Genomic DNA, 25093 nt, shown 5'->3' on the forward strand with positions numbered 1-25093 from the left:
TTCTGAAAACGAAGAGAGGATGGCAGACAAAAGCTTGTAATAAACTGGATATATTTTTTTGATAAACTTGGAACGGTCCCAGGATGCGAGGACCTAATTTGCAGCCGGGAATCCTCAAATGGATGTATTTAAAGAAAGAGCCAGACCTTATCACCAGGAGTGAAAATTTTAGGAGAACTTCTCTTCTTATCCACTTCATACGAGAGGAAGCGTGAAGCAAAGAATGACGGGTCTCCTGCCAAATTATCTTAAAGTCCCATACTGTTAATCTACCGCAGGTATTCCAGAAGAAGCTGAAAGAGAAAGAGGAGGACATGGATGAAGACTATAGACAACAAAGAATGGTGAAGTCCTCGTAGACTCAAAATCCTTGTAATGATAAGAAAATTGGGCCCAAGGTAAAGGTCAAAACCCAATCGTCCTGCCGAGTTGAGACAAAATGACGAGATCATCTCCCAGGATTTGATTAACTCTCTCTACCTGGCCGATGGTTTGAGGATGGTAAGCATAAGAAAAGTCCAGTTTGATTTAGAGACGGGGGCAGAGAGCTCACCAGAACTTGGAAACAAATTGAACTCCTCGATCAGAGACTATGTGAGACGGGAGGCCATGAAGGCGAAAGATATTCTGAATAAAGTGTTTTGCCAGCTGCAGAGCAGATGGAAGACGACCAGGCAAAGAAACGAAATGAGCCATTTTGGAAAATCGATCAACTACCACCCAGATGACCGTATTGTTGAAGGAAGGTGGCAAATCAGTAATAAAGTCCATTGCTATGTGTGACCATGGGGTTTCCGGAATAGGCAAATGCTGTAGAAGAACTGCTGGTTTCTGCGTAGGAGTCTTGTTGCGAGCACAAATAGCACAAGAATGGACAAAATCTGTGACACTGCAGTAATGCAGAGAAATAAGTTGAATGGACTTCCCTACTCCAGAATGACCCGCCAACAAGGAAAAATGTCCCCGATTCAACATTCTTCGTCTCAATCGAGAAGGTACAAAAGATTTTCCAGGAGGAACTTGCAGAAGATTGACAGGCATAGCAGAAATCAATCGCTCTGGAGGAACTAGGAGTAGAGTCCTGACCATCCACATCGGAGGATCTAGAAAAGGCATCGGCTCTGACATTCTTGTCTGCAGGACAGAAATGAATGAAGGTATTGAATCTGGAAAAGAAAAGGGACCATCTAGCCTGCCGGAGATTCAGGCGCTGAGCAGTTTGAAGGTATAAGAGATTTTTATGATCCGTATAGATGTTAACAGAATGAGGAGAACCCTCCAAAAGATGTCGCCATTCCTCTAATGCTATCTTAATAGCGAGAAGTTCACGATCTTCAATTGAATAATTCCTCTCAGCAGGCGAAAATATCTTGGAGAAGAAGCCGCATGTTACAATCTTGCCCTTGAAGAATTTTTAGTCAGGGTGGCACCAGCTCCTACAAAGGATGTGTCTGCCTCCAGATAGAAGTTTTTTTGTTTTTTTGTTAGAGCCACAATTGGGGTGACCACAGAAGAAAATGAGGAATGAACTGGCGATAGTAATTTGTAAACCCCAAGAATCGCTGAATGGCCAGTAGGCCAGTAGGTCTTGGCCAGTACAAAACTGCAGACAACTTGCCAGGATCCATCTGAAGACCTTGACCAGACACAATGTAACCAAGAAAAGGAAGACTTGATCTCTCAAATAGGCACTTCTCAAGCTTGGCATACAGATGATGCGCTGGAGAACCTGCCGGACATGAGAACGATGATCCTCCAAGTTGCATGAGAGGATCAGTATATCATCAAGATACCCCACAACATATTTGTTAATTACATTTTCTGTGATTTGTTTTACAAACTGTTAAAAGACAGCTGGAGCGTTACAGAGGCCAAATGACATTACAAGATATTCAAAGTGTCTATCATGGGTGTTAAAGGCTGTCTTCCATGAGTCTCCTTCACAAATCCAAATGAGATTGTATGCTCCCCGAAGATCAAATTTGGAGAAAATATTGGCTCCCTCTAGACAAACAAAAAGTTCAGAAATTAATGGCAGAGGATAGCGATTTTTCATCATAATTTTGTTAAGTCCCCGGTAGTCAATACAAGGACGAAGAGAACCACCCTTCTTCCCAACAAAAAATAAACCAGCTCCAGCTCCAGCTGGGGAGGAGGATTTACAGATGAAACCCTTTTGGGACATATTTAGCCATGGGTTGTGTCTCTGAAACAGACAAAGGATAAATTCATCCCCGGGGAGGCGAAGTCCCTGGCTGTAAGTCAATAGGACAGTAATAGACAATAGACGATGTGGTGGAAGAATTTCAGCCTGCTTTTCACTGAATACATCAGAGTAGTCTTGATAAGAAAGAGGAAATCCCGGCATAGTAGAAGGCGTATTGACAGACTTAGGCTGGGTAGACTCAAGACAGTGTTTTTGGCAAAAGAATCCCCAGCAGGTGACCTCACCAGACCTCCAGTAGAGGAGTGGAGTATGACGTTGAAGCCAAGGAAGACAGAGAAGAAGCTCCGAAGTACAATGTGGAAGCACGTAGAACTAAATTTTTTCCTTATGTAACACACCCACTTGCATAATGAGAGGTTCAGTGCGGAAAAGCACCGTACAGTTCTCCATTGACGGAGGAAATGTACATGGGCTTAGCAAGAAGAGCCACTAGAAGACAATGTTTATGGACCAGGGAGGCATCAATAAAATCTCAAGTGGAACCAGAGTCCAAAAAGGCAGAAGCGGAGAAAGATGTCTTAGCTAGAGTATGAACTTGATCCGGCATGGTCACACCTAGGGACGCCTCTCCCACGAATTCTAGTTGCGCGCGTTTCCCGGACGCTGAGGACGCATAGAACAGTCTTTGAGAAAATGCTCTGGACTGGCACAATATAGGCACAAATTCTCATTGCATCAACGGGATCTTTCCTGCAGCGTTAGCCGAGACCAATCCACCTGCATTGCCTCTTCGGAAGGAGACATGGAAGAGGGTAGAGGTGGATGCTGGAACACGGTTGCCAGACAAGGAAATCGCTGAATACAGACAGGTTCTCTTTCCAGACAAAGTTCGTCCTGCCTCTTGGCAAAATGCGCCGGCGGTGTGAGACCACGGAGGAGTCAGAAGGAGGTGAGTGACTGCCCGCGATTCGCATGCGGGCGTATCCCATGATGCAAATCCTGGGCCTGCCGGAGGACAGAGAAAGAGAGCGCTCACGGCCAGTGTGACCGGCCGAAGCGCTTGCCATAACACCTATTTTCTGTGGGTTCAGCTCCACTTTTTAGTCAGGACAATCTACTAGAGGACAGTCAGCAGCTACTGCCCAGCCAAGAAGTGGGAGAGACATCTGCCGCTTCCTCCGCTAGGCAGGCAAGTAGTGATGAGGAGAGTGACGTGGGAGGCGGTGTTGCGAGCATTCAGGCTCCTGAAGCAGACACTGTTGAGGAATCTGAGGAGGACATCAGTGACATGCAGACACAACTCGATGATGATGAAGCCGATCGCACTTAGGAGTCTAGTGCAGAAGGGGCTTCATCATCATCAGGAGAGGAGGGTTGCAGGTTGCCCGTGAGGCAGCAATTGAGCCAGCAAGGTGGTAGCATGGTTGGCAGTCAGCATGGTGGCACTAGTGGGAAGTCTTGAGCCAAACATGCCTGGGGTAGTGGAACAGGGGTCCCTGGAGTTGGCTGCAGTAGCAGTCAATTAGCTGTGGTGTGACAGTTTTTCATCAAGTATCTGAGGATGTTAACATGGCCACTTGCAATTTTAAAAACTATCTTTAATCTTTTCAATTGTGAGGCCCTTTGGTCTCGTCAGGCTGCTGCCACCTCCAGGCTGTGTCATTCTGTCACCATATATAGTTACATAGTTACATAGTTAGTACGGTCGAAAAAAGATATATGTCCATCAAGTTCAACCATATGGTCTCCTCTTGCTGCTGCCACCTCCAAGCTTGGTCATTCTGCCACATTTTGGTCTCCTCATGCTAGTGCCACCTCCAGGCTGTGTCATTGTGCCCCCTGCGGTCTTCTCATGCTGCTGACACATTACATAAAAATGTTTATGTTAATATATTTAAAATCTTCAATTGAAATTAAATATATATTTAATCTTTTCAATTGTGAGGCCCTATAGTCTCCTCATGCTGCTGGCACATTACATAAACATTTTTATGTTAATCTATTTAAAATCTTCAATTTTAATTATAAAATATATCATATATTTTCAAATGTGAGGCTCTATGGTCTCCTCTTGGTGCTGCCACCTCCAGGCTTGGTCATTCTGCCACTATATGGTCTCCTTATGCTCCTGCCACCTCCAGGCTGTGTCATTGTGCTGCCCCGCTGCTGGCACATTCCATAAAAATTTTAAATAATAAATAATTAGAATACATTTTAATATTTTTTTAAATTTTAATAATTTTAATAAAAATGCCTTTCCAGCATACCGTGTGTGCAGGGCACGGCAGTGACACACTGTTCTTCACATGGTTTGCCTTGGTGAACGGAATCCCACAGGGGAGGAACTGCTAAAAGTAATTCATAAAGAAATCAGAGCATGGCTTACTCCACAAAAACCATGGTTACCGACAAAGGGAAGAACATCTTGTCTGCGCTGCTTCAAGGAAGCCTGAGCCATGCGCCCAGCATGGCACACATGTTCAATCTGGTTGTCAAGTGGTTCCTGAAGTGTTTCTCCCATCTGCAAGACATCCTAACAATGGGAAGGAAACTTTGCATGCACTTCATCCACTCGTACACCGCAAAGCACACCCTCCTTGAGCTGCAGCATCAGAACGCTATCCCACAACAAAGTCTTATTTGTGACGTTGCCACACGTTGGAATTCCACCTTCCATATGTTGGACCGACTATACGAACAGAGAAAAGAGATCACCGATTTCTTGATAATCCAAGCAGATAGGAGTACTCCCCTGTGTAACTTCAATGTGAAACAGTGGCAGCTCATACGTGACTCCTGCCGTTTGCTCAGGCCCTTTGAGGAAGCCACATTATTTGTAAGTTGCCTGGATTACGGGATGAAGGATGTCATTCCACTGCTTCATTTACTACAATCCGTGTTGGAAATGATGGCTGGTCGGGGCAATGGAGATGTGGCGCCTACATCTTGAGGCCACATGAGCCCTGTGGGGGCTGAACTGGAGGAGGAGGGGGAGGGGCACAGTGGAGCACAGTTAAGGTTTTGTGAAATGGGCGGTTTTAATAGTCATCTGACAGGAGAGGAGGAGCAGGAGCAGCAAGATGAGCTAGAGGGTTATAGGAAGACGAAACTGAGGACTTAGACACACCATGGCCATGTGGTCTCCTCATGCTGCTGGCACATAAAACATGTTTATGTTAATCTATTTGAAAACTTAATTTAAATTAAGAAAAATGTCTTTAATCTTTTTGATTATGAGGCCCTATGGTCTCGTCAGGCTGTTGCCACCTCCAGATTGGGTCGTTCTGCCACTACATGACCTGCTCTTGCTGCCGCCAATTCCAGGTTGTGTTATTCTGCCACATTATGGTCTCCTCCTGCTGCTGCGACCTCCAGGCTGTGTCACTGTGCCACCATATGGTCTACTCATGCTTTTGGCACCTTAAATTCAATTTAATCTATCTAAAATCTTCAATTAAAATTTGACAAAATATCTTTAATCTTTTCTATTGTGAGGCCCTATGGTCTCATTGGGCTGCTGCCACCTCTAGGCTCTGTTATTGTGCCGCCATGTGATTTCTTGTTATATTTAACATTTATAAATGTATATTTAATTTAAATAAATCGATGCAATCTTTTTAAGACTGAGGCCCTATGGTCATCAACGTCATATATTACCTGTGGAATTATTACAAGAATCCAATGAAACAAGTGGGAGTGATAACAATAAACCATAACTGATTAAATGAAGAATTTGCACTTTCACAGTTTGGGGGGGGTCTGAGAGGCAGGGGCTGAAACAGGTGGTATCTCGCCTGGCGGAGGACCGCCAGCTCGATTTTAAGAAGCCAGTATGAGCTTTTTCACTGCACTTCTAGCTTTATGCGCCCACTCATCCAATGGCACAGAAGCTAAATGTGCTCCTGTCCAAGCTGCTGGTACTGCAGTCCCTTTCATTTCAAGTGGACACTCGCAGCATAGGGGTGCGTTGAGAGGCAGGGGCTGGAACAAGTGGTAGCTCGCCCCACGGTGGACTGCCAGCTCGATTTTAAGATACAACTAGGAGCTTTTCCATTGTTTACACTGCAGCAATTATACACTATTTGAGCCGGAATTACCTCAGCTGCTGGCACCAGACTTGCCTTCCAATGGGTCCTCAACAGAGATGAGCTAATCAAATCAAATTAATCCAAATTTTTTTAATGCACTCCTCTCTAGTTTTCATCATATATTACCTCTGGAATTGCAATAATCCAATAAAACAGGTTGGAGCGATAACAATGAACAATAACTGATAAATTTGCATTTCCGGGGGGAGGGTGCACTGAGAGGTAGGGGCTGGAACGGGTGGTGGCTTGTCTCGGGGCGGACCGCCAGCTCAATGCTCACCAGAATGGGTAATCAAAAAATGAAAATAAATTCATCTTAAATTAAATAAAAATTACATAAAAATATATCTTTAATCTCTTCAATTGTGACACCATATGGTCTCTTCCTTAAGGCACATCCAGATGCTCTGCAGAAGTGATTCTAACAGCGATGCCTGTAATCAGCATCTCATACTGAATAACAGTATTATTTCACTAACACAGCACACTCCCTATGTGTGTTATGACAAGTGCAAAGTGTTCTACACCCTTATTGAGGCTCTCTGTTGGCCAGAAATAGACATTTTTAATATAGATTTGCTGTAAATAAATTCGGACCAAAACAAATTTTTGGGGAAAATTCGGCAAATCAGCTGAATAAAATTTGTCAAAAATTTGCTCATCTCTAGACCTGATTATTATGATCTGAACTATGGGGTAAGCAGGACTATAAAAGGGGCTTCCATATTATATTAAAACATTATTAATTGGGAAATGGCCTTTAGGGCAAATAGACCCTGAGATGTGAGATTGCTTTCCCTCAGCTTTCCCACCCTGCCTACTACTCTCCCAGAGCTGTTGTAGATCTCATTGCACAGCAGACTATCACACAATGAGGTTACAGTACCTGCTGCATTCATTCCCTGTCTGTTCCTCTGCCTGTGGCATTGCTTAGCTCAAGGCAATATGGCAATATGCTGTAACCACACCTCATCATCTTAAAGTCTATATTATATATACATATATATATATATATATATATATATATATATATATATATATATATATATTATATATATATTTTTATAATTATATATACTAGCTGGGGAGGAAAATCAACAGAGGAAGCTTTTGACTTCATATCCCATCCTCACATATCTCAACCCCATATCCCATCCTCATATCCCGACATCATTTCCCGTCCTCATATCCTGTCATCATATCCCCACCTCATATCCCGTCATCATATCCCGACCTCATGTCCCATCATGATATCTCAACCTCATATCCTGACCTATCTCAACTTCATATACAGTCCTCCTATCCCGACCTGCTATCCCGACCTGCTATCCCGACATCCCAGCCCGACCTCCCAGCCCGACCTCCTATCCCGACCTCCTAATAATAAGAGGACATAAAGCTACTGAATACATGATGTATATGTACAGTGCGGCGGGGGCGAGTGGTCTGGCGGTTACTGCTGCACAAAGTGGTCATGGCGCCACAATGAGGTAGGCGTGTCTCCAGATCACATGATAAACTTTACTCTTCAGCCGCTAGTGATGAGCAGCATTGCCCATATTCAGATTTGCGATATTTTGTGAATATATAGATGAATGTTTGTCTTATATTCGCATATTCGAGGAAGAAAACAGTGAGGGGGAGGGCAACTATTGGTTGTTGATAACCTCTGACAAGTGTATTTGCGTCATTCTAATTGGCCCACAGGTGAAAAGAAGGAATATGCAAATATTAACATATGCAAATATTCACATATGTGAATATGCGCATATGTGAATAATTGCATATGTGAATGTGAATATGCGCATATGCGGAAAAAAGTGAATATTTGTAATTTTGAATATATAGCGAATATATTCACAATATTTGAGAATTCACGAAAAAAAATTGAAATGCGAATGTTCACGCCCAACACTCACACTCAGTAGCTCACACTTCAACTGTGTTCACATGGAGTTCAGCAGGAAAATACATTGGGGTAGATAGAACCAGTAGATGCCCCCTCGGAGATGGACCCCAGTATTAGGAGACGTCCCTGTCTGTTCTCCCTCTATAGAATTTACTACAGAACAAGAAATCATTTTATTAACCCTTATTTCCCTGGAGGAAAGTGAAGCGGTCACCTCCATGATGAGAGGTTTATAGTTATATATCTGGGGTCACATTTTTTCATGGCAGATTTTCTTCTTACAGAATCTCAGGGGATTAAAGGAAGTGACTAAGGTGACATTTGTTATATCTTCACCATTTCTGTGTGACCGGGGTCGGAGGACCATTTTATTATCATTCAAGGACGAGCACGAGATCCTGACAGAGGGATTACACCTTATATCTCATAGAACTAAATCAGAAGTTCCTACAGTGGGGGGGGGGGGGGGGGGGGGAGCGGGCGGCCATCATTTGTCTCTCTTCTCGTGGTGTAATTCCTCATAACCTCCTCAGAATCTTCTGGATTTAATTATCACATGACACTGAGGCATTACTAGTACATGTAACTTACTGGTATAATATCACACACCATTCACCCTCACAGATGGTTGTGTAGTCCTATCATTGTCATTGTGGTGTTGTCTCAGCAGCTCCTGACTCCTCTCTCTCCTAACAGGAAGTTGTGTAGTCCTCATTGTCAGTGTGGTGTTCACGTCAACAAATTCACATCAGCATGAGTTCTGCACACCAGAGAATAACTTTTTAATGAAGGGAGGCAGAAAGCAAATCTGGACTGGAAGCTTAAAAAATATATTTTTGGAACAATCTTTTTACCTACTATTAAGGTGCTGACCGGCCCTATTATTGCTTAAAACCATAAAATACAGATAACGTGGCATAAAAGGCCTATCCAACTTTCATTCTCACTGCTAGAAATGCGGCTTTTTGTTAAACCTACAAAATACAGGTAAAGTACAGGCCAGCCCCCTGTAGTGTGATAGCTTTCTATGAGCTTGTTCTGCAGTCACACTGCTGGGATTTGTAGTGCAGCAACTGGACACAGTAATGCAGGTCACTGAGGTCAGCCCACTGTACAATGCTTTACTCACATTGATTTTGTATTGTAGTGTGAGTTCTGTAAACTGCTAACTGCTCAGCTTTCTTTCCAAGATGGCGACCACTACGCTGTGCTTGGGTTTAATCAGTCTCTTAGACCCACCCCTATGCTGTCTCCTGATTGGCCTGAGAGCTGTATGCAAACAATGACTGGCTAACCTACAGTCATGTGATCTTGCAATTAGCTGCAAAGTATTATGGGGTACCTTGAGGTCAATTTAGTGTTCCTACCCCCTCCTCCTATCCTGCATTCAGGTGCCAAAACGTCTTGTGTTCCTCATCCCTTCTCCTATAATAATGCTGTTACCAGGGTCTCGCGAATCGAACATTGGCAAGGTTCTTATGGTCACCAAACAGCATTTCATTCAAATATGAGACCAGATTCTACAGGCTCGGCTCGCTCATCTCTACAGGAGACACTGGTAATTAATTCTTCCATTGCACTAAAAAGCTAAAAGCATACAGTGAGGTAGTCAGAGTGCAGAGGGTTAATATTTCTTACTATGTATAGAAATGATAGCATGCAGTCACCCTTTTCCAGTTTTATTTTCGATCACGGTGCGGTACATACAAAGATCACGCCAGTACAGTGGGAGCGGGGAGAGACAGGAAAGTGGGCTCAGCGGAGCCTAGGCGTGACCAAGCGGTTTTTACCACGAAACGTTGCTGCACGGGCTCCGCTGAGCCCACTTTCCTGTCTCTCCCCGCTCCCACTGTACTGGCGTGATCTTTGTATGTACCGCACCGTGATCGAAAATAAAACTGGAAAAGGGTGAGTGCCATGCTATCATTTCTATACATAGTATCTATATCTCTGGCTAAGCGTTGAGCACCACACACAGTAACAGTACAGGATTCCCGATTATATGCTATCAGCCTGCAATACCCAGTGCCGAACACTATCCCCTTTGCAGTTTGTTAATATTTCTTAATTTTCTCATATTTTGTGCAGCTGCATAATCATTAGGTCACCTGTTGTCTCCTAGCCAGTAATTGCAGCAGAGTTCCTGATCCAACCTTCCTCTCCTAGGGAATGAGGAGGAGCCTAAAAAACCTTCATGTTAGGTGAGGACTGGTTTGCTAGAGTCAGACATACTGTCATGAATGGGGAGCAGGGAGAAGTGAGCCATAAAGCTGTCACTATAAACCACTCTCCCTGCCTACTTGCCCATCTGCCCTAAATGACGAATCGACAACTTGGAGCTGGTCCCTTCCTAGCCCTAAAATGCATGGGCATCAAAGTCAACAAAGTAAACGGAACTGTAAAAGTCGGGGAACAAGTCAGGAACATAACGGGACCAACAAACAGATACAAACAAGGCAGGCTATAGCATACAGTTCAGAAACAAGAATCAAGATTAACGGCAGATTTGATAAAATGAAAAAGACTAGATATGGGGATAAGTATACAGCAGACAAAACAAGGAGGTGCAGGGGATGAACAGGTTAACTGAATGTCAGAACACTAAACGAGTCAGGAAATCAAGAGCACTGGACTCCGAACAAGGAACACACTAGAAACCCCACTCCAATCATGGAGGGATATCAGTACCAAAGCCAAATAGGCTCCTAGCCAGTGGGCACTCTCCACCGATTGATCAGGATATGGGACTAAAAGGAAACAAAAATTCTAAATACAAGCAAACACAGCACAAGACTCACTCACTCCCAGATAGACGGATTAGCACAAGGCTCAGAACAGGATTCTATCCTCGGAGATCCAGGATCAAACAAGGTCAAAACAGGACTGACAATCGCACAGTGTGAATACAGACCAAGGCAACACAAAGCAAATGCAGAACGAAAATACGCAAATACTAAAACCTGACAAATGTACTAAAACAAAGCATCCTAAAATCTATATATCAAACAGGACAGATAACCATGGTGAAAATTCAGGACATGTGCACAGACAAAAGGTGCATAAAGAAACAAGACATAGTCAGAGTACAGATCTAATTACCAGCAGCAAGTACCAGCAGAGCTAAGGTCTAAATAACCCCACCCAGGAAGCCATAGGCTGGAAGCATTAACTCTTCCCAAACCAGGAAGAATTAGCACAGAAAATGTTCTGAAACAAATACAGAAACAAACCTAATGTCTGAACAGGACCCAAAGGAGAAAATACAAAATACAGATAAATGGACATTTCACATAGGCCACATGTAACCTGCTGAACAGTTGCTATTCCTACCCTGATTCCAGTCCAGTTGTGAAGGTCTGTTTCTACACTGCCTTAGCTTCTAGGAGTATTTACGAAAAAAAGAAAAAAAAGAAAAGAGAAAAGAGGTGAACAAGGGCCTTTCTGTTTTTGACTCTTCTCTTTTATTGGCCTGTGGGCAGGTCAGTGCCAGCCTGTCTGCCAACCTTAGGAGACTTCCCTGAATGATCCTTGCTGAGGGTTTTGCACAGATTACTGCCCAAAAAATGAGTAAAGAGGTGTACTACACTGCACCAATATGAGGCTTCAGGTCTCTAGAGTAGTGTTTCCCATCCAGGGTGTCCCAAACTGTAGCCTTTGGCTGTCCGAGCATGCTGGGAGTTGTAGTTTTTAAACAGCTGGAAGCACTGTGGTTGGTAAACCCTGCACTAGACCCAGAGTCGAGCTCTGCCCTTCATTTGTAATACAGTCACATGAACGTCACACTAAAGGGGTACTCTGCCCCTAGACATCTTATCCCCTATCCAAAGGATAGAGGATAAGATGTCTGATCGCGAGGGGCCTGCCGCTGGGGACACCCGCAATCTCCCTGCTGCACCTGGCGTTCATTTAGAGCGTTGGGTGCAGCGATGGAGGCTTGTGACATCACAGTCACTCCCAGCTCGTGACATCAAGGCCACGCCCTCTCAATGCAAGTCTATGGGAGGGGGCGTGATGGCCTCCCATAGATTTGCATTGAGGGGGAATGGCCGTGACGTCACAAGCCTCCGGTCCGCATCGCCAGTCATCCGGCATGGAGCGAAGTTCACTCTGTGCACCAGATGTCTGGAGTGCCGCCGCCGAAATTGCGGGGATCCCCAGCGGCAGGACCCCCGAGACCAGACGTCTTATCCCCTATCCTTTGGATGTCTAGGGGCGGAGTACCCCTTTAAAGGGAGTGTCCACTTCTACCAATCCCCACAGCGGTACAGGATATGTATTGTATATTTTATATGGAGACACAGTAACTAAATGTAACCGCTGTATAAATATCTACAATTCTGGATCGTTTTAGGAGGTTACAGAAATGTCGGCATAAGACAATAAAATAACCTATATGAACCTTGTGTCCACAGAACGACACTAAACAAACAAAGTTGTGGCTCCTTATTATGGCCGCACCTTCACGTCACTTTTTACAGCAGTTATAAATTACGCCGTCTCCACTGATCATTATAATTTTAATTGGAGAAATATTTTTACCTAAACATCTCTGGAAATGTCAGTCGACCTGGATTACAACGACTTCAATGGAACACGGGATGTGATGTATATCGTATGAAATCATTACCCTTTAATTATGTGCAGACATTATACACAGTGTTACACATACGGATTATGTGTTACTTATTAACCTCTTCAGTACTCCATATTAACCACTTCAGTACCCGGTACTCTCACAGTTCATTATAGGCGGAGACATTTTCAGCACATAGGAGTTTAAAGGGGTGCTCCGGGGTGCTCCCTAAGATAGGGGATAAGTGTCTGATTGTGAGAAGTCCGACTGTTGGGACCCCTGACTATCTCCAGTACGGGACTAAGCAACTCATCTGTCCTCGGACGCAGCGGCCCCCACCTTTCAAGAAGCCGATCACCGGTTGATATGGGGGAACAGTCTCAGCCGGTGATTGGCTAAATTGCCTGTGAGTTTCTGAGTCCTGTACAGAAGATCCTGTAGATATGTTGACTTCTCCGGAGAACCCCTTTAAAGGGAAACTTCAGTTGGTAAAAACGCATCCCTTATGCTGTGGATAAGTTGCTGATCGCAGGGGGGTCCAACCCCCACCTTTCGAGATGAACTGGTGTCAGGATCGAGGGCCCATCGCAACAATCACCAGCTGAGGCAGGACAGTATAAGGGATACATTTTCATAAACTGGAGTTCCCCTTTAAGTTGCAACTTATTGTGGTTTTATTTTGGAACTATTTGTTGTTTTATCTTTTAGTAACGGTGGGTAGTAATGGGTCTTCTGGAGGAGACCACCAAGCTAGTGTTACGAGGACACACAATGCTTCTTGGGAAAAAAGTAGGCAAAACAGCTGCTCTCTGGTGACATCTATTGGAGAAAGTCACCAAGTCAGTCCATGGTCAACTCCTTAAAGGGGTACTCTGCCAGAAACATGTTATCCCCTATCCAAATCATAGGGGATAAGATGTCTAATCGCAGGGGTCCGGCCGCCGGGGACCCCTGTGATCTCCACTGTGGCACCCCAGTCATCCGGTGCACAGAGTGAACTCCGCTACGTGCCGGATGACTTGACTACAGCCGGTATGCCCCCTTCATGTATGTCTATGGGACGAGGCGTGATGGCTAGACATGAACGGAGGGGGCGTGGCGTGACAAACACAGAAGTTCCAAGCTTCTGTGTTCCGGAAGCCGCCGCTACCGGCCCAGAGATCGTGGGGGTCCCCAGTGGCAGAACTCCCATCATCAGACATCTTATCCCCTATCCTTTGAATAGGGAATAGGAGGTTTTCCGGCAGAGTACCCCTTCAAAGGGCTTATCCTACAATCCAAAGTTATCCTCCATCATATAGGCCATGCAATGCACCCTGGAAAAAGGTATTAGCTCTCAGGAGGAAGATACGTTGGAACCTTAAAGCATCTGTCTGCAGATGGGGACTATTCCTTCTGGAGTGGATTCTGGTTTGGAAGATAATCCCCAGTCATGTTTCAAGGCTCTTTTTAGGGGGAAGCACAGACTTGCAGGGAATCTTCAATAGGTGGCACCAGGGAGTAAGAGCTTTTTTCTTTAGGGGAACTACTGTTATTCCTGCTGCCGTTGGCTGTCCGGGCATGCCCGAAGATGTCGTTTTGCTACAGCTGGAGGCACACTGGTTGGGAAACACAGATTTATAGCCCAGACAGAAGGATCTTCACAGGTCATTGCCCCTCCCAGTAAATTAGGCACGCACCTCAGTAGTGAATTGCTGCAGTCCTCCAATGTTAATGGGCCCTTCCTCAGTTGCGTATAAGTTACATCCACCTACGCAGAGGTCAGAGGTCGGACACACCATTCCGCAGGTCAGGCCCAGAGGGTTATCAGAGAGGATCGTCCTGGCAGCACCGTAGTAGTTCTGTGGACAGAATTAAGTCATCGTCATTAACATAAAACAAAAACTATTACCGATAAGATGTAACGGCGAGAAATCCTCTTTATGGGTTGTCATGGCGGATCTCTCTACAATATGACAGAGATATATGGAATTATATATTATATTCCAGACATTTATTCACAGGATTTTCTGTGACTTCAATATTAAAAATGTCAGATTGCAAAACCACGCCCCCTTTCAGGCAGGTCACGCCCCCTTTGTCACAGACCATGTTCCTTTTTCACTTGGATGTATATGTATCTGTATATTAAGTATAGATGTATCTGTATATAAAGTATAAATATATCTGTATATAATGTATTGATGTATCTGTATATAAAGTATAGATGTATCTGTATATAAAGTATAGATGTGTCTGTATATAAAGTATAGATGTGTCTGTATATAAAGTATAGATGTGTCTGTATATAAAGTATAGATGTATCTGTATATAAAGTATAGATGTGTCTGTATATAAAGTATAGATGTGTCTGTATATAAAGTATAAATGTATCTGTATATAAAGTATAGATGTATCTGTATATAAAGTATAGATTTATCTGTATATAAAGTATGGATGTATCTGTATATAAAGTATAGATGTATCTGTATATAAAGTATAAATGTATCTGTATATAAAGTATAGATGTGCCTGTATATAAAGTATAGATGTATCTGTATATAAAGTATAGATGTATCTGTATATAAAGTATAGATGTATCTGTATATAAAGTATAGATGTGTCTGTATATAAAGTATAAATGTATCTGTATATAAAGTATAGATGTATCTGTATATAAAGTATAGATGTATCTGTATATAAAGTATGGATGTATCTGTATATAAAGTATAGATGTATCTGTATATAAAGTATAAATGTATCTGTATATAAAGTATAGATGTGTCTGTATATAAAGTATAGATGTATCTGTATATAAAGTATAGATGTATCTGTATATAAAGTATAGATGTATCTGTATATAAAGTATAGATGTGTCTGTATATAAAGTATAAATGTATCTGTATATAAAGTATAGATGTATCTGTATATAAAGTATAGATTTATCTGTATATAAAGTATGGATGTATCTGTATATAAAGTATAGATGTATCTGTATATAAAGTATAAATGTATCTGTATATAAAGTATAGATGTGTCTGTATATAAAGTATAGATGTATCTGTATATAAAGTATAGATGTATCTGTATATAAAGTATAAATGTATCTGTATATAAAGTATAAATGTATCTGTATATAAAGTACGGGTGTATCTGTATATAAAGTACGGGTGTATCTGTATATAAAGTACGGATGTATCTGTATATAAAGTACGGATGTATCTTTATATAAAGTATAGATGTATCTGTATATAAAGTATAAATGTATCTGTATATAAAGTATAAATGTATCTGTATATAAAGTATAGATGTATCTGTATATAAAGTATAGATGTATCTGTATATAAAGTATGGATGTATCTGTATATAAAGTATGGATGTATCTGTATATAAAGTATAGATGTATCTGTATATAAAGTATGGATGTATCTGTATATAAAGTATGGATGTATCTGTATATAAAGTATGGATGTATCTGTATATAAAGTAAAGATGTATCTGTATATAAAGTATAAATGTATCTGTATATAAAGTATGGGTGTATCTGTATATAAAGTATAGATTTATCTGTATATAAAGTATGGATGTATCTGTATATAAAGTATGGATGTATCTGTATATAAAGTATCGATGTATCTGTATATAAAGTATAGATTTATCTGTATATAAAGTATAGATGTGTCTGTATATAAAGAATAGATGTATCTGTATATAAAGTATAAATGTATCTGTATATAAAGTATAGATTTATCTGTATATAAAGTATGGATGTATCTGTATATAAAGTATAGATGTATCTGTATATAAAGTATGGATGTATCTGTATATAAAGTATAAATATATCTGTATATAATGTATTGATGTATCTGTATATAAAGTATAGATGTATCTGTATATAAAGTATAGATGTATCTGTATATAAAGTATAGATGTATCTGTATATAAAGTATAGATGTATCTGTATATAAAGTATAGATGTATCTGTATATAAAGTATAGATGTATCTGTATATAAAGTATAGATGTGTCTGTATATAAAGTATAGATGTATCTGTATATAAAGTATAGATTTATCTGTATATAAAGTATGGATGTATCTGTATATAAAGTATAGATGTATCTGTATATAAAGTATAGATTTATCTGTATATAAAGTATAGATGTATCTGTATATAAAGTATAGATGTGTCTGTATATAAAGTATAGATGTATCTGTATATAAAGTATAGATGTGTCTGTATATAAAGTATAGATGTATCTGTATATAAAGTATAGATGTATCTGTATATAAAGTATAGATGTGTCTGTATATAAAGTATAGATGTATCTGTATATAAAGTATAGATGTATCTGTATATAAAGTATAGATGTATCTGTATATAAAGTATAGATGTATCTGTATATAAAGTATAGATTTATCTGTATATAAAGTATGGGTGTATCTGTATATAAAGTATGGATGTATCTGTATATAAAGTATAGATGTATCTGTATATAAAGTATAGATTTATCTGTATATAAAGTATAGATGTGTCTGTATATAAAGAATAGATGTATCTGTATATAAAGTATAAATGTATCTGTATATAATGTATTGATGTATCTGTATATAAAGTATAAATATATCTGTATATAATGTATTGATGTATCTGTATATAAAGTATAGATGTATCTGTATATAAAGTATAGATGTATCTGTATATAAAGTATAGATGTATCTGTATATAAAGTATAGATGTATCTGTATATAAAGTATAGATGTATCTGTATATAAAGTATAGATGTATCTGTATATAAAGTATAGATGTGTCTGTATATAAAGTATAGATGTATCTGTATATAAAGTATAGATTTATCTGTATATAAAGTATGGATGTATCTGTATATAAAGTATAGATGTATCTGTATATAAAGTATAGATTTATCTGTATATAAAGTATGGATGTATCTGTATATAAAGTATAGATGTATCTGTATATAAAGTATAGATTTATCTGTATATAAAGTATAGATGTGTCTGTATATAAAGAATAGATGTATCTGTATATAAAGTATAAATGTATCTGTATATAAAGTATAGATTTATCTGTATATAAAGTATGGATGTATCTGTATATAAAGTATAGATGTATCTGTATATAAAGTATAGATGTATCTGTATATAAAGTATAGATGTATCTGTATATAAAGTATAGATGTATCTGTATATAAAGAATATATGTATCTGTATATAAAGTATAGATGTGTCTGTATATAAAGTATAGATGTGTCTGTATATAAAGTATAGATGTGTCTGTATATAAAGTATAGATGTGTCTGTATATAAAGTATAGATGTGTCTGTATATAAAGTATAGATGTATCTGTATATAAAGTATAGATGTGTCTGTATATAAAGTATAGATGTGTCTGTATATAAAGTATAGATGTGTCTGTATATAAAGTATAGATGTGTCTGTATATAAAGTATAGATGTATCTGTATATAAAGTATGGATGTATCTGTATATAAAGTATAGATATATCTGTATATAAAGTATAGATGTGTCTGTATATAAAGTATAGATGTGTCTGTATATAAAGTATAGATGTATCTGTATATAAAGTATATATTTATCTGTATATAAAGTATAGATGTATCTGTATATAAAGTATAGATGTATCTGTATATAAAGTATAGATGTATCTGTATATAAAGTATAGATGTGTCTGTATATAAAGTATAGATGTATCTGTATATAAAGTATATATTTATCTGTATATAAAGTATAGATGTATCTGTATATAAAATATAGATTTATCTGTATATAAAGTATAGATATATCTGTATATAAAGTATAGATTTATCTGTATATAAAGTATAGATTTATCTGTATATAAAGTATAGATGTATCTGTATATAAAATATAGATTTATCTGTATATAAAGTATAGATGTATCTGTATATAAAATATAGATTTATCTGTATATAAAGTATAGATGTATCTGTATATAAAGTATAGATGTATCTGTATATAAAGTATAGATGTATCTGTATATAAAGTATAGATGTATCTGTATATAAAGTATAGATGTATCTGTATATAAAGTATAGATGTATCTGTATATAAAGTATAGATGTATCTGTATATAAAGTATAGATGTGTCTGTATATAAAGTATAGATGTATCTGTATATAAAGTATAGATTTATCTGTATATAAAGTATGGATGTATCTGTATATAAAGTATAGATGTATCTGTATATAAAGTATAGATTTATCTGTATATAAAGTATAGATGTATCTGTATATAAAGTATAGATGTGTCTGTATATAAAGTATAGATGTATCTGTATATAAAGTATAGATGTATCTGTATATAAAGTATAGATGTATCTGTATATAAAGTATAGATGTATCTGTATATAAAGTATAGATTTATCTGTATATAAAGTATGGGTGTATCTGTATATAAAGTATGGATGTATCTGTATATAAAGTATAGATGTATCTGTATATAAAGTATAGATTTATCTGTATATAAAGTATAGATGTGTCTGTATATAAAGAATAGATGTATCTGTATATAAAGTATAAATGTATCTGTATATAATGTATTGATGTATCTGTATATAAAGTATAAATATATCTGTATATAATGTATTGATGTATCTGTATATAAAGTATAGATGTATCTGTATATAAAGTATAGATGTATCTGTATATAAAGTATAGATGTATCTGTATATAAAGTATAGATGTATCTGTATATAAAGTATAGATGTATCTGTATATAAAGTATAGATGTATCTGTATATAAAGTATAGATGTGTCTGTATATAAAGTATAGATGTATCTGTATATAAAGTATAGATTTATCTGTATATAAAGTATGGATGTATCTGTATATAAAGTATAGATGTATCTGTATATAAAGTATAGATTTATCTGTATATAAAGTATGGATGTATCTGTATATAAAGTATAGATGTATCTGTATATAAAGTATAGATTTATCTGTATATAAAGTATAGATGTATCTGTATATAAAGTATAGATGTGTCTGTATATAAAGTATAGATGTATCTGTATATAAAGTATAGATGTATCTGTATATAAAGTATAGATGTATCTGTATATAAAGTATAGATGTATCTGTATATAAAGTATAGATTTATCTGTATATAAAGTATGGGTGTATCTGTATATAAAGTATGGATGTATCTGTATATAAAGTATAGATGTATCTGTATATAAAGTATAGATTTATCTGTATATAAAGTATAGATGTGTCTGTATATAAAGAATAGATGTATCTGTATATAAAGTATAAATGTATCTGTATATAATGTATTGATGTATCTGTATATAAAGTATAAATATATCTGTATATAATGTATTGATGTATCTGTATATAAAGTATAGATGTATCTGTATATAAAGTATAGATGTATCTGTATATAAAGTATAGATGTATCTGTATATAAAGTATAGATGTATCTGTATATAAAGTATAGATGTATCTGTATATAAAGTATAGATGTATCTGTATATAAAGTATAGATGTGTCTGTATATAAAGTATAGATGTATCTGTATATAAAGTATAGATTTATCTGTATATAAAGTATGGATGTATCTGTATATAAAGTATAGATGTATCTGTATATAAAGTATAGATTTATCTGTATATAAAGTATGGATGTATCTGTATATAAAGTATAGATGTATCTGTATATAAAGTATAGATTTATCTGTATATAAAGTATAGATGTGTCTGTATATAAAGAATAGATGTATCTGTATATAAAGTATAAATGTATCTGTATATAAAGTATAGATTTATCTGTATATAAAGTATGGATGTATCTGTATATAAAGTATAGATGTATCTGTATATAAAGTATAGATGTATCTGTATATAAAGTATAGATGTATCTGTATATAAAGTATAGATGTATCTGTATATAAAGAATATATGTATCTGTATATAAAGTATAGATGTGTCTGTATATAAAGTATAGATGTGTCTGTATATAAAGTATAGATGTGTCTGTATATAAAGTATAGATGTGTCTGTATATAAAGTATAGATGTGTCTGTATATAAAGTATAGATGTATCTGTATATAAAGTATAGATGTGTCTGTATATAAAGTATAGATGTGTCTGTATATAAAGTATAGATGTGTCTGTATATAAAGTATAGATGTGTCTGTATATAAAGTATAGATGTATCTGTATATAAAGTATGGATGTATCTGTATATAAAGTATAGATATATCTGTATATAAAGTATAGATGTGTCTGTATATAAAGTATAGATGTGTCTGTATATAAAGTATAGATGTATCTGTATATAAAGTATATATTTATCTGTATATAAAGTATAGATGTATCTGTATATAAAGTATAGATGTATCTGTATATAAAGTATAGATGTATCTGTATATAAAGTATAGATGTGTCTGTATATAAAGTATAGATGTATCTGTATATAAAGTATATATTTATCTGTATATAAAGTATAGATGTATCTGTATATAAAATATAGATTTATCTGTATATAAAGTATAGATATATCTGTATATAAAGTATAGATTTATCTGTATATAAAGTATAGATTTATCTGTATATAAAGTATAGATGTATCTGTATATAAAATATAGATTTATCTGTATATAAAGTATAGATGTATCTGTATATAAAATATAGATTTATCTGTATATAAAGTATGGATGTATCTGTATATAAAGTATAGATGTATCTGTATATAAAGTATATATTTATCTGTATATAAAGTATAGATGTATCTGTATATAAAATATATATTTATCTGTATATAAAGTATAGATGTATCTGTATATAAAGTATAGATGTGTCTGTATATAAAGTATAGATGTATCTGTATATAAAGTATGGGTGTATTTGTATCTATAACCATTATATGATTAATTGATAATAATTAAAACTAAAATAAAGGGGTTATCTAGTAATAGAAATATGGAGTTAACTTATTTCAAACACAGCTCCCCGTCTGTCCTCAGGTTGTGATTGGTATAATAACTTGGCTCCTTTCACTTCAATAGAACAGAGCTGCAGAATCACACCCAACCTGGAGACAGACGGGGAACGGTTTTTAATAGAAACTAGTTCTTTCTCTAATCCTGGATAACCCCTTTAAATCAATGATATATGACACATCCCTATGTCATGATTTACTGTACATGTAAACAACACAAAGTTCTAAACAGAACAACGCCTTTAATTTAACCCCTGATGAGGATCCAGTCAATGAATGAAGGGAAACAGTCTCTTCTGGTGACTACGGGATATGTGCTGGAGAGGATAAATATAAAGACAGATGAGACACCAAGGACATCACTGCCGGTGACGTTACCCTTGATCCCTGCGGTTCCCTAACAGTAGGTGCCGGTATCTCGCGCCCGTACAAGTGCGGAGATATCGCTTGGATTCTTCGTAGGGTTCGGTAATAGAAAACCTCAGTGTCTTTGTGGAATCAAAGGAAAGGGATTTACTTAATGTTGGGAGGCAGATAGCGGCCGCGGTCCTGGGGGGTCTCTCTAACATCTCATCTCCCTACAACACATTTCGCTTAAAGATAAGATTCCCATCACTGCCCAAAGATTAGAGAAGTGCGCAAAACCCAACCGCGTTCTGCCCGAAATGTAGAAGGTTCTTAAGAATTCTGTATTGTTCCCTATTCAGAATAACAGGTTTCCTGTCCAAACTAAACCGAAGCACTTCTATATTTGTGTAACAAGTCACTATAGATGCAGATGTGTTCTTATCTCTTTAAGGACGCAGGGCGTACCTGTACGCCCTGAGCCCACTCCCTTTCCATAACACGGGGCCAGTCAAAGTAAACTGCTCCTGGCTAGCTCAGCGGGCTGATCGGGACCGCCACAGCAATATCACGGTGTCCCGAACAGCTGGAAGACACAAGGAGGGTCCTTACCTTCCTCCTGCGACGCTGATCGCCGAATGACTGCTTAGTGCCCGAGATCCAGGCATAAGCAGTCAAGCGGCAGAATTATCGATCAATGCTATCCTATGGGATAAAATGATCAATGTAAAAGATCAGTGTGTGCAGTGTTATAGTCTCGTATGGGATAACAATGATCAGTGTGTGCAGTGTTATAGTCTTCTATGGGATAACAATGATCAGTGTGTGCAGGGTTATAGTCCCCTATGGGATAACAATGATCAATGTAAAAGATCAGTTAGTGCAGGATTATAGGCACTAGAGGGATCTATAACATCGCAAAAAAAAGTGAAAAAAAAAAGTTAATAAACCCCATCCTTAATAAAAGTTTGAATCCCCCCCCTTTTACCATAAAAAAAAATAAATCTGTGTAAATAAAAAACATATGTGGTATCGCTGCGTGCAGAAATGTCTGAATTATAAAAATATATCGTTAATTAAACTGCATGGTCAATGGTGTACGCGCAAAAAACTTCCAAAGTCCAAAATAGCATATTTTTGTTCACTTTTTACATCATAAACAAAATGAATAAAAAACAATCAAAATGTCAGATCAATACAGAAATGGTACCGATAACGACTTCAGATCATGGCGCAAAAAATGAGCCCCCATACCGTCCCGTATGCAGAGAAATTTAAAAGTTATAGGGGTCAGATTATGACAATATTAAACATATACATTTTCGTGCATGTAGTTATGATTTTTTTTCCAGAAGACAAAATCCAACCTATATAAGTAGGGGATCATTTTAACCGTATGGACTTACAGAATAAAGAGGTGTCATTTTTTTTACCCAAAAATGTACTGAGTAGAAACAGAAGCCCCCAAAAGTTACAAAATGGTGTTTTTTCTTCAATTTTGTCGCACAATGAATTTTTTTCCCGTTTCGCCGTAGATTTTTGCGTAAAATGACTGATGTCATTACAAAGTAGAATTGGTGGCGCAAAAAATAAGCCATAACTTATGGAGAAACCACGGCTGCACGGCACTTTCAACAATATGGTCATCAAATTTCTGAGTTACGGTGGCAAGTTGTGGAACAGGTCACTGTTCACACGAATGAAAATTTGAATTGAAAACGCCTGCTTCAACGTGAAGCGTTCTGGATTACAGGACTCGAAACATTAATGCCGAAAGGATTTGAATGAACAATGTAGTTTTAATGTCTTTTTGTAAGTCCCATACTATATACTGCAGGCTGTTTTGAATAACTTAAAATGTAATGTGCGAGTAACAACCATGTCTAGCTAGATCAATTACATGCAGGTGTGGAAGTCTTACTTACCTGTTCATGCTCCCAGCAGTCAATGCGCATGAATAAGGGGGTCCGCCCCTGAAACCTTGTGCCATGACTGGTGAAACTACTGCTAATACTGTTTAATTCTGCTGCTAAATATGCTGCCATGTAGTCTTTCCAAAACGATATGAAGTGCAATATGAATAATATGAAAAAGGAAAAATAATTCTGGAAGAATTTTCCAAAGAAACCGTGAGTTATGATTTAATATTTTACTTACTTTCATTATTACATATGGCGCGCGACCAGCATTTGTTTGCCCTACACACGTGTTTGATTGCAAAAAATAAGCCATCATATGGCTTTTTAGGTGCAAAATTGAAAGGAGGAAAAAACGAAAGTGCAAAAAATCCTCAGTCCTTAAGGGATTATACATTGTAGAGATCATTGTTAACATGAGCAAATCGAATCTGATGAATCAAAATTGTGGAAAAATTAGATTTGCAACAAATGTGAATATCGCCGCGATTCAATCACGCAAATCACTTAATTAAACTCCATTTAGTGTGGTCCAGGCTCCAGGGCATCTAAAATGGCGGATCCACATGTGAGGACATGTGGCAAGAAATCTTGGGAAGGCGGGAACAAGGGTAGGCGGGATGACCCTGAATCCAATGCAGGATGCAGCCAATGAGCAGCCAGCCACCCCTGTGATGTCACAACCCTATATAATCGGCAGCCATCTTGCGGCCAGTCACATCAGCGTTTTATTGCAGAGAGAGAGGGACAGACAGCGCTGAGTGTTGGACAGAAAAGCATTCTTACTGCAGCGATTCACCTCCCAGTCACTACAGCGTTCTATTACAGAGAGGGGCAGAGAGCAGTGTGTTGCACAGAACAGCAGCGATTCAGCTCAAGCACAAATCCTGCCTAGAAGCACTGATAGGGAAGGGAGCAAAATTCAGAGAGAAAGTGCACTGGTGTGTACTGCTGGTGTTGTACACAAATACTTTTTTTAAGCATACTGGAGTGCATTGTACTCTCCTCATAAGTGCATACCACATGTACATAAGTGCATACCACATGTACATCCAAGTGGTGTACTATTTTGTTCCTGTTAAAGTCTTAAGGGCCTAGATACTGTGAAAGTACACATCG

The 25093-nt window shown here is 37.9% G+C and overlaps 1 protein-coding gene across 4 annotated transcripts in view; it reads right to left on the reverse strand.

Moving 5' to 3' along the window:
• The window catches only part of DPYD (dihydropyrimidine dehydrogenase), a 1322423-nt gene that overhangs the window by 1001087 nt on the left and 296243 nt on the right, over positions 1-25093 (reverse strand). For all 4 annotated transcript variants that reach the window (XM_056528554.1, XM_056528555.1, XM_056528557.1 and 1 more), the window contains one exon: positions 14417-14578. In XM_056528554.1, coding sequence (XP_056384529.1) covers positions 14417-14578 — 162 coding nt within the window. The remainder of the gene's footprint in view (positions 1-14416; positions 14579-25093) is intronic.

The sequence above is a fragment of the Hyla sarda genome, chromosome 6, assembly GCF_029499605.1.
Source record: "Hyla sarda isolate aHylSar1 chromosome 6, aHylSar1.hap1, whole genome shotgun sequence".
NCBI lineage: Eukaryota > Metazoa > Chordata > Amphibia > Anura > Hylidae > Hyla > Hyla sarda.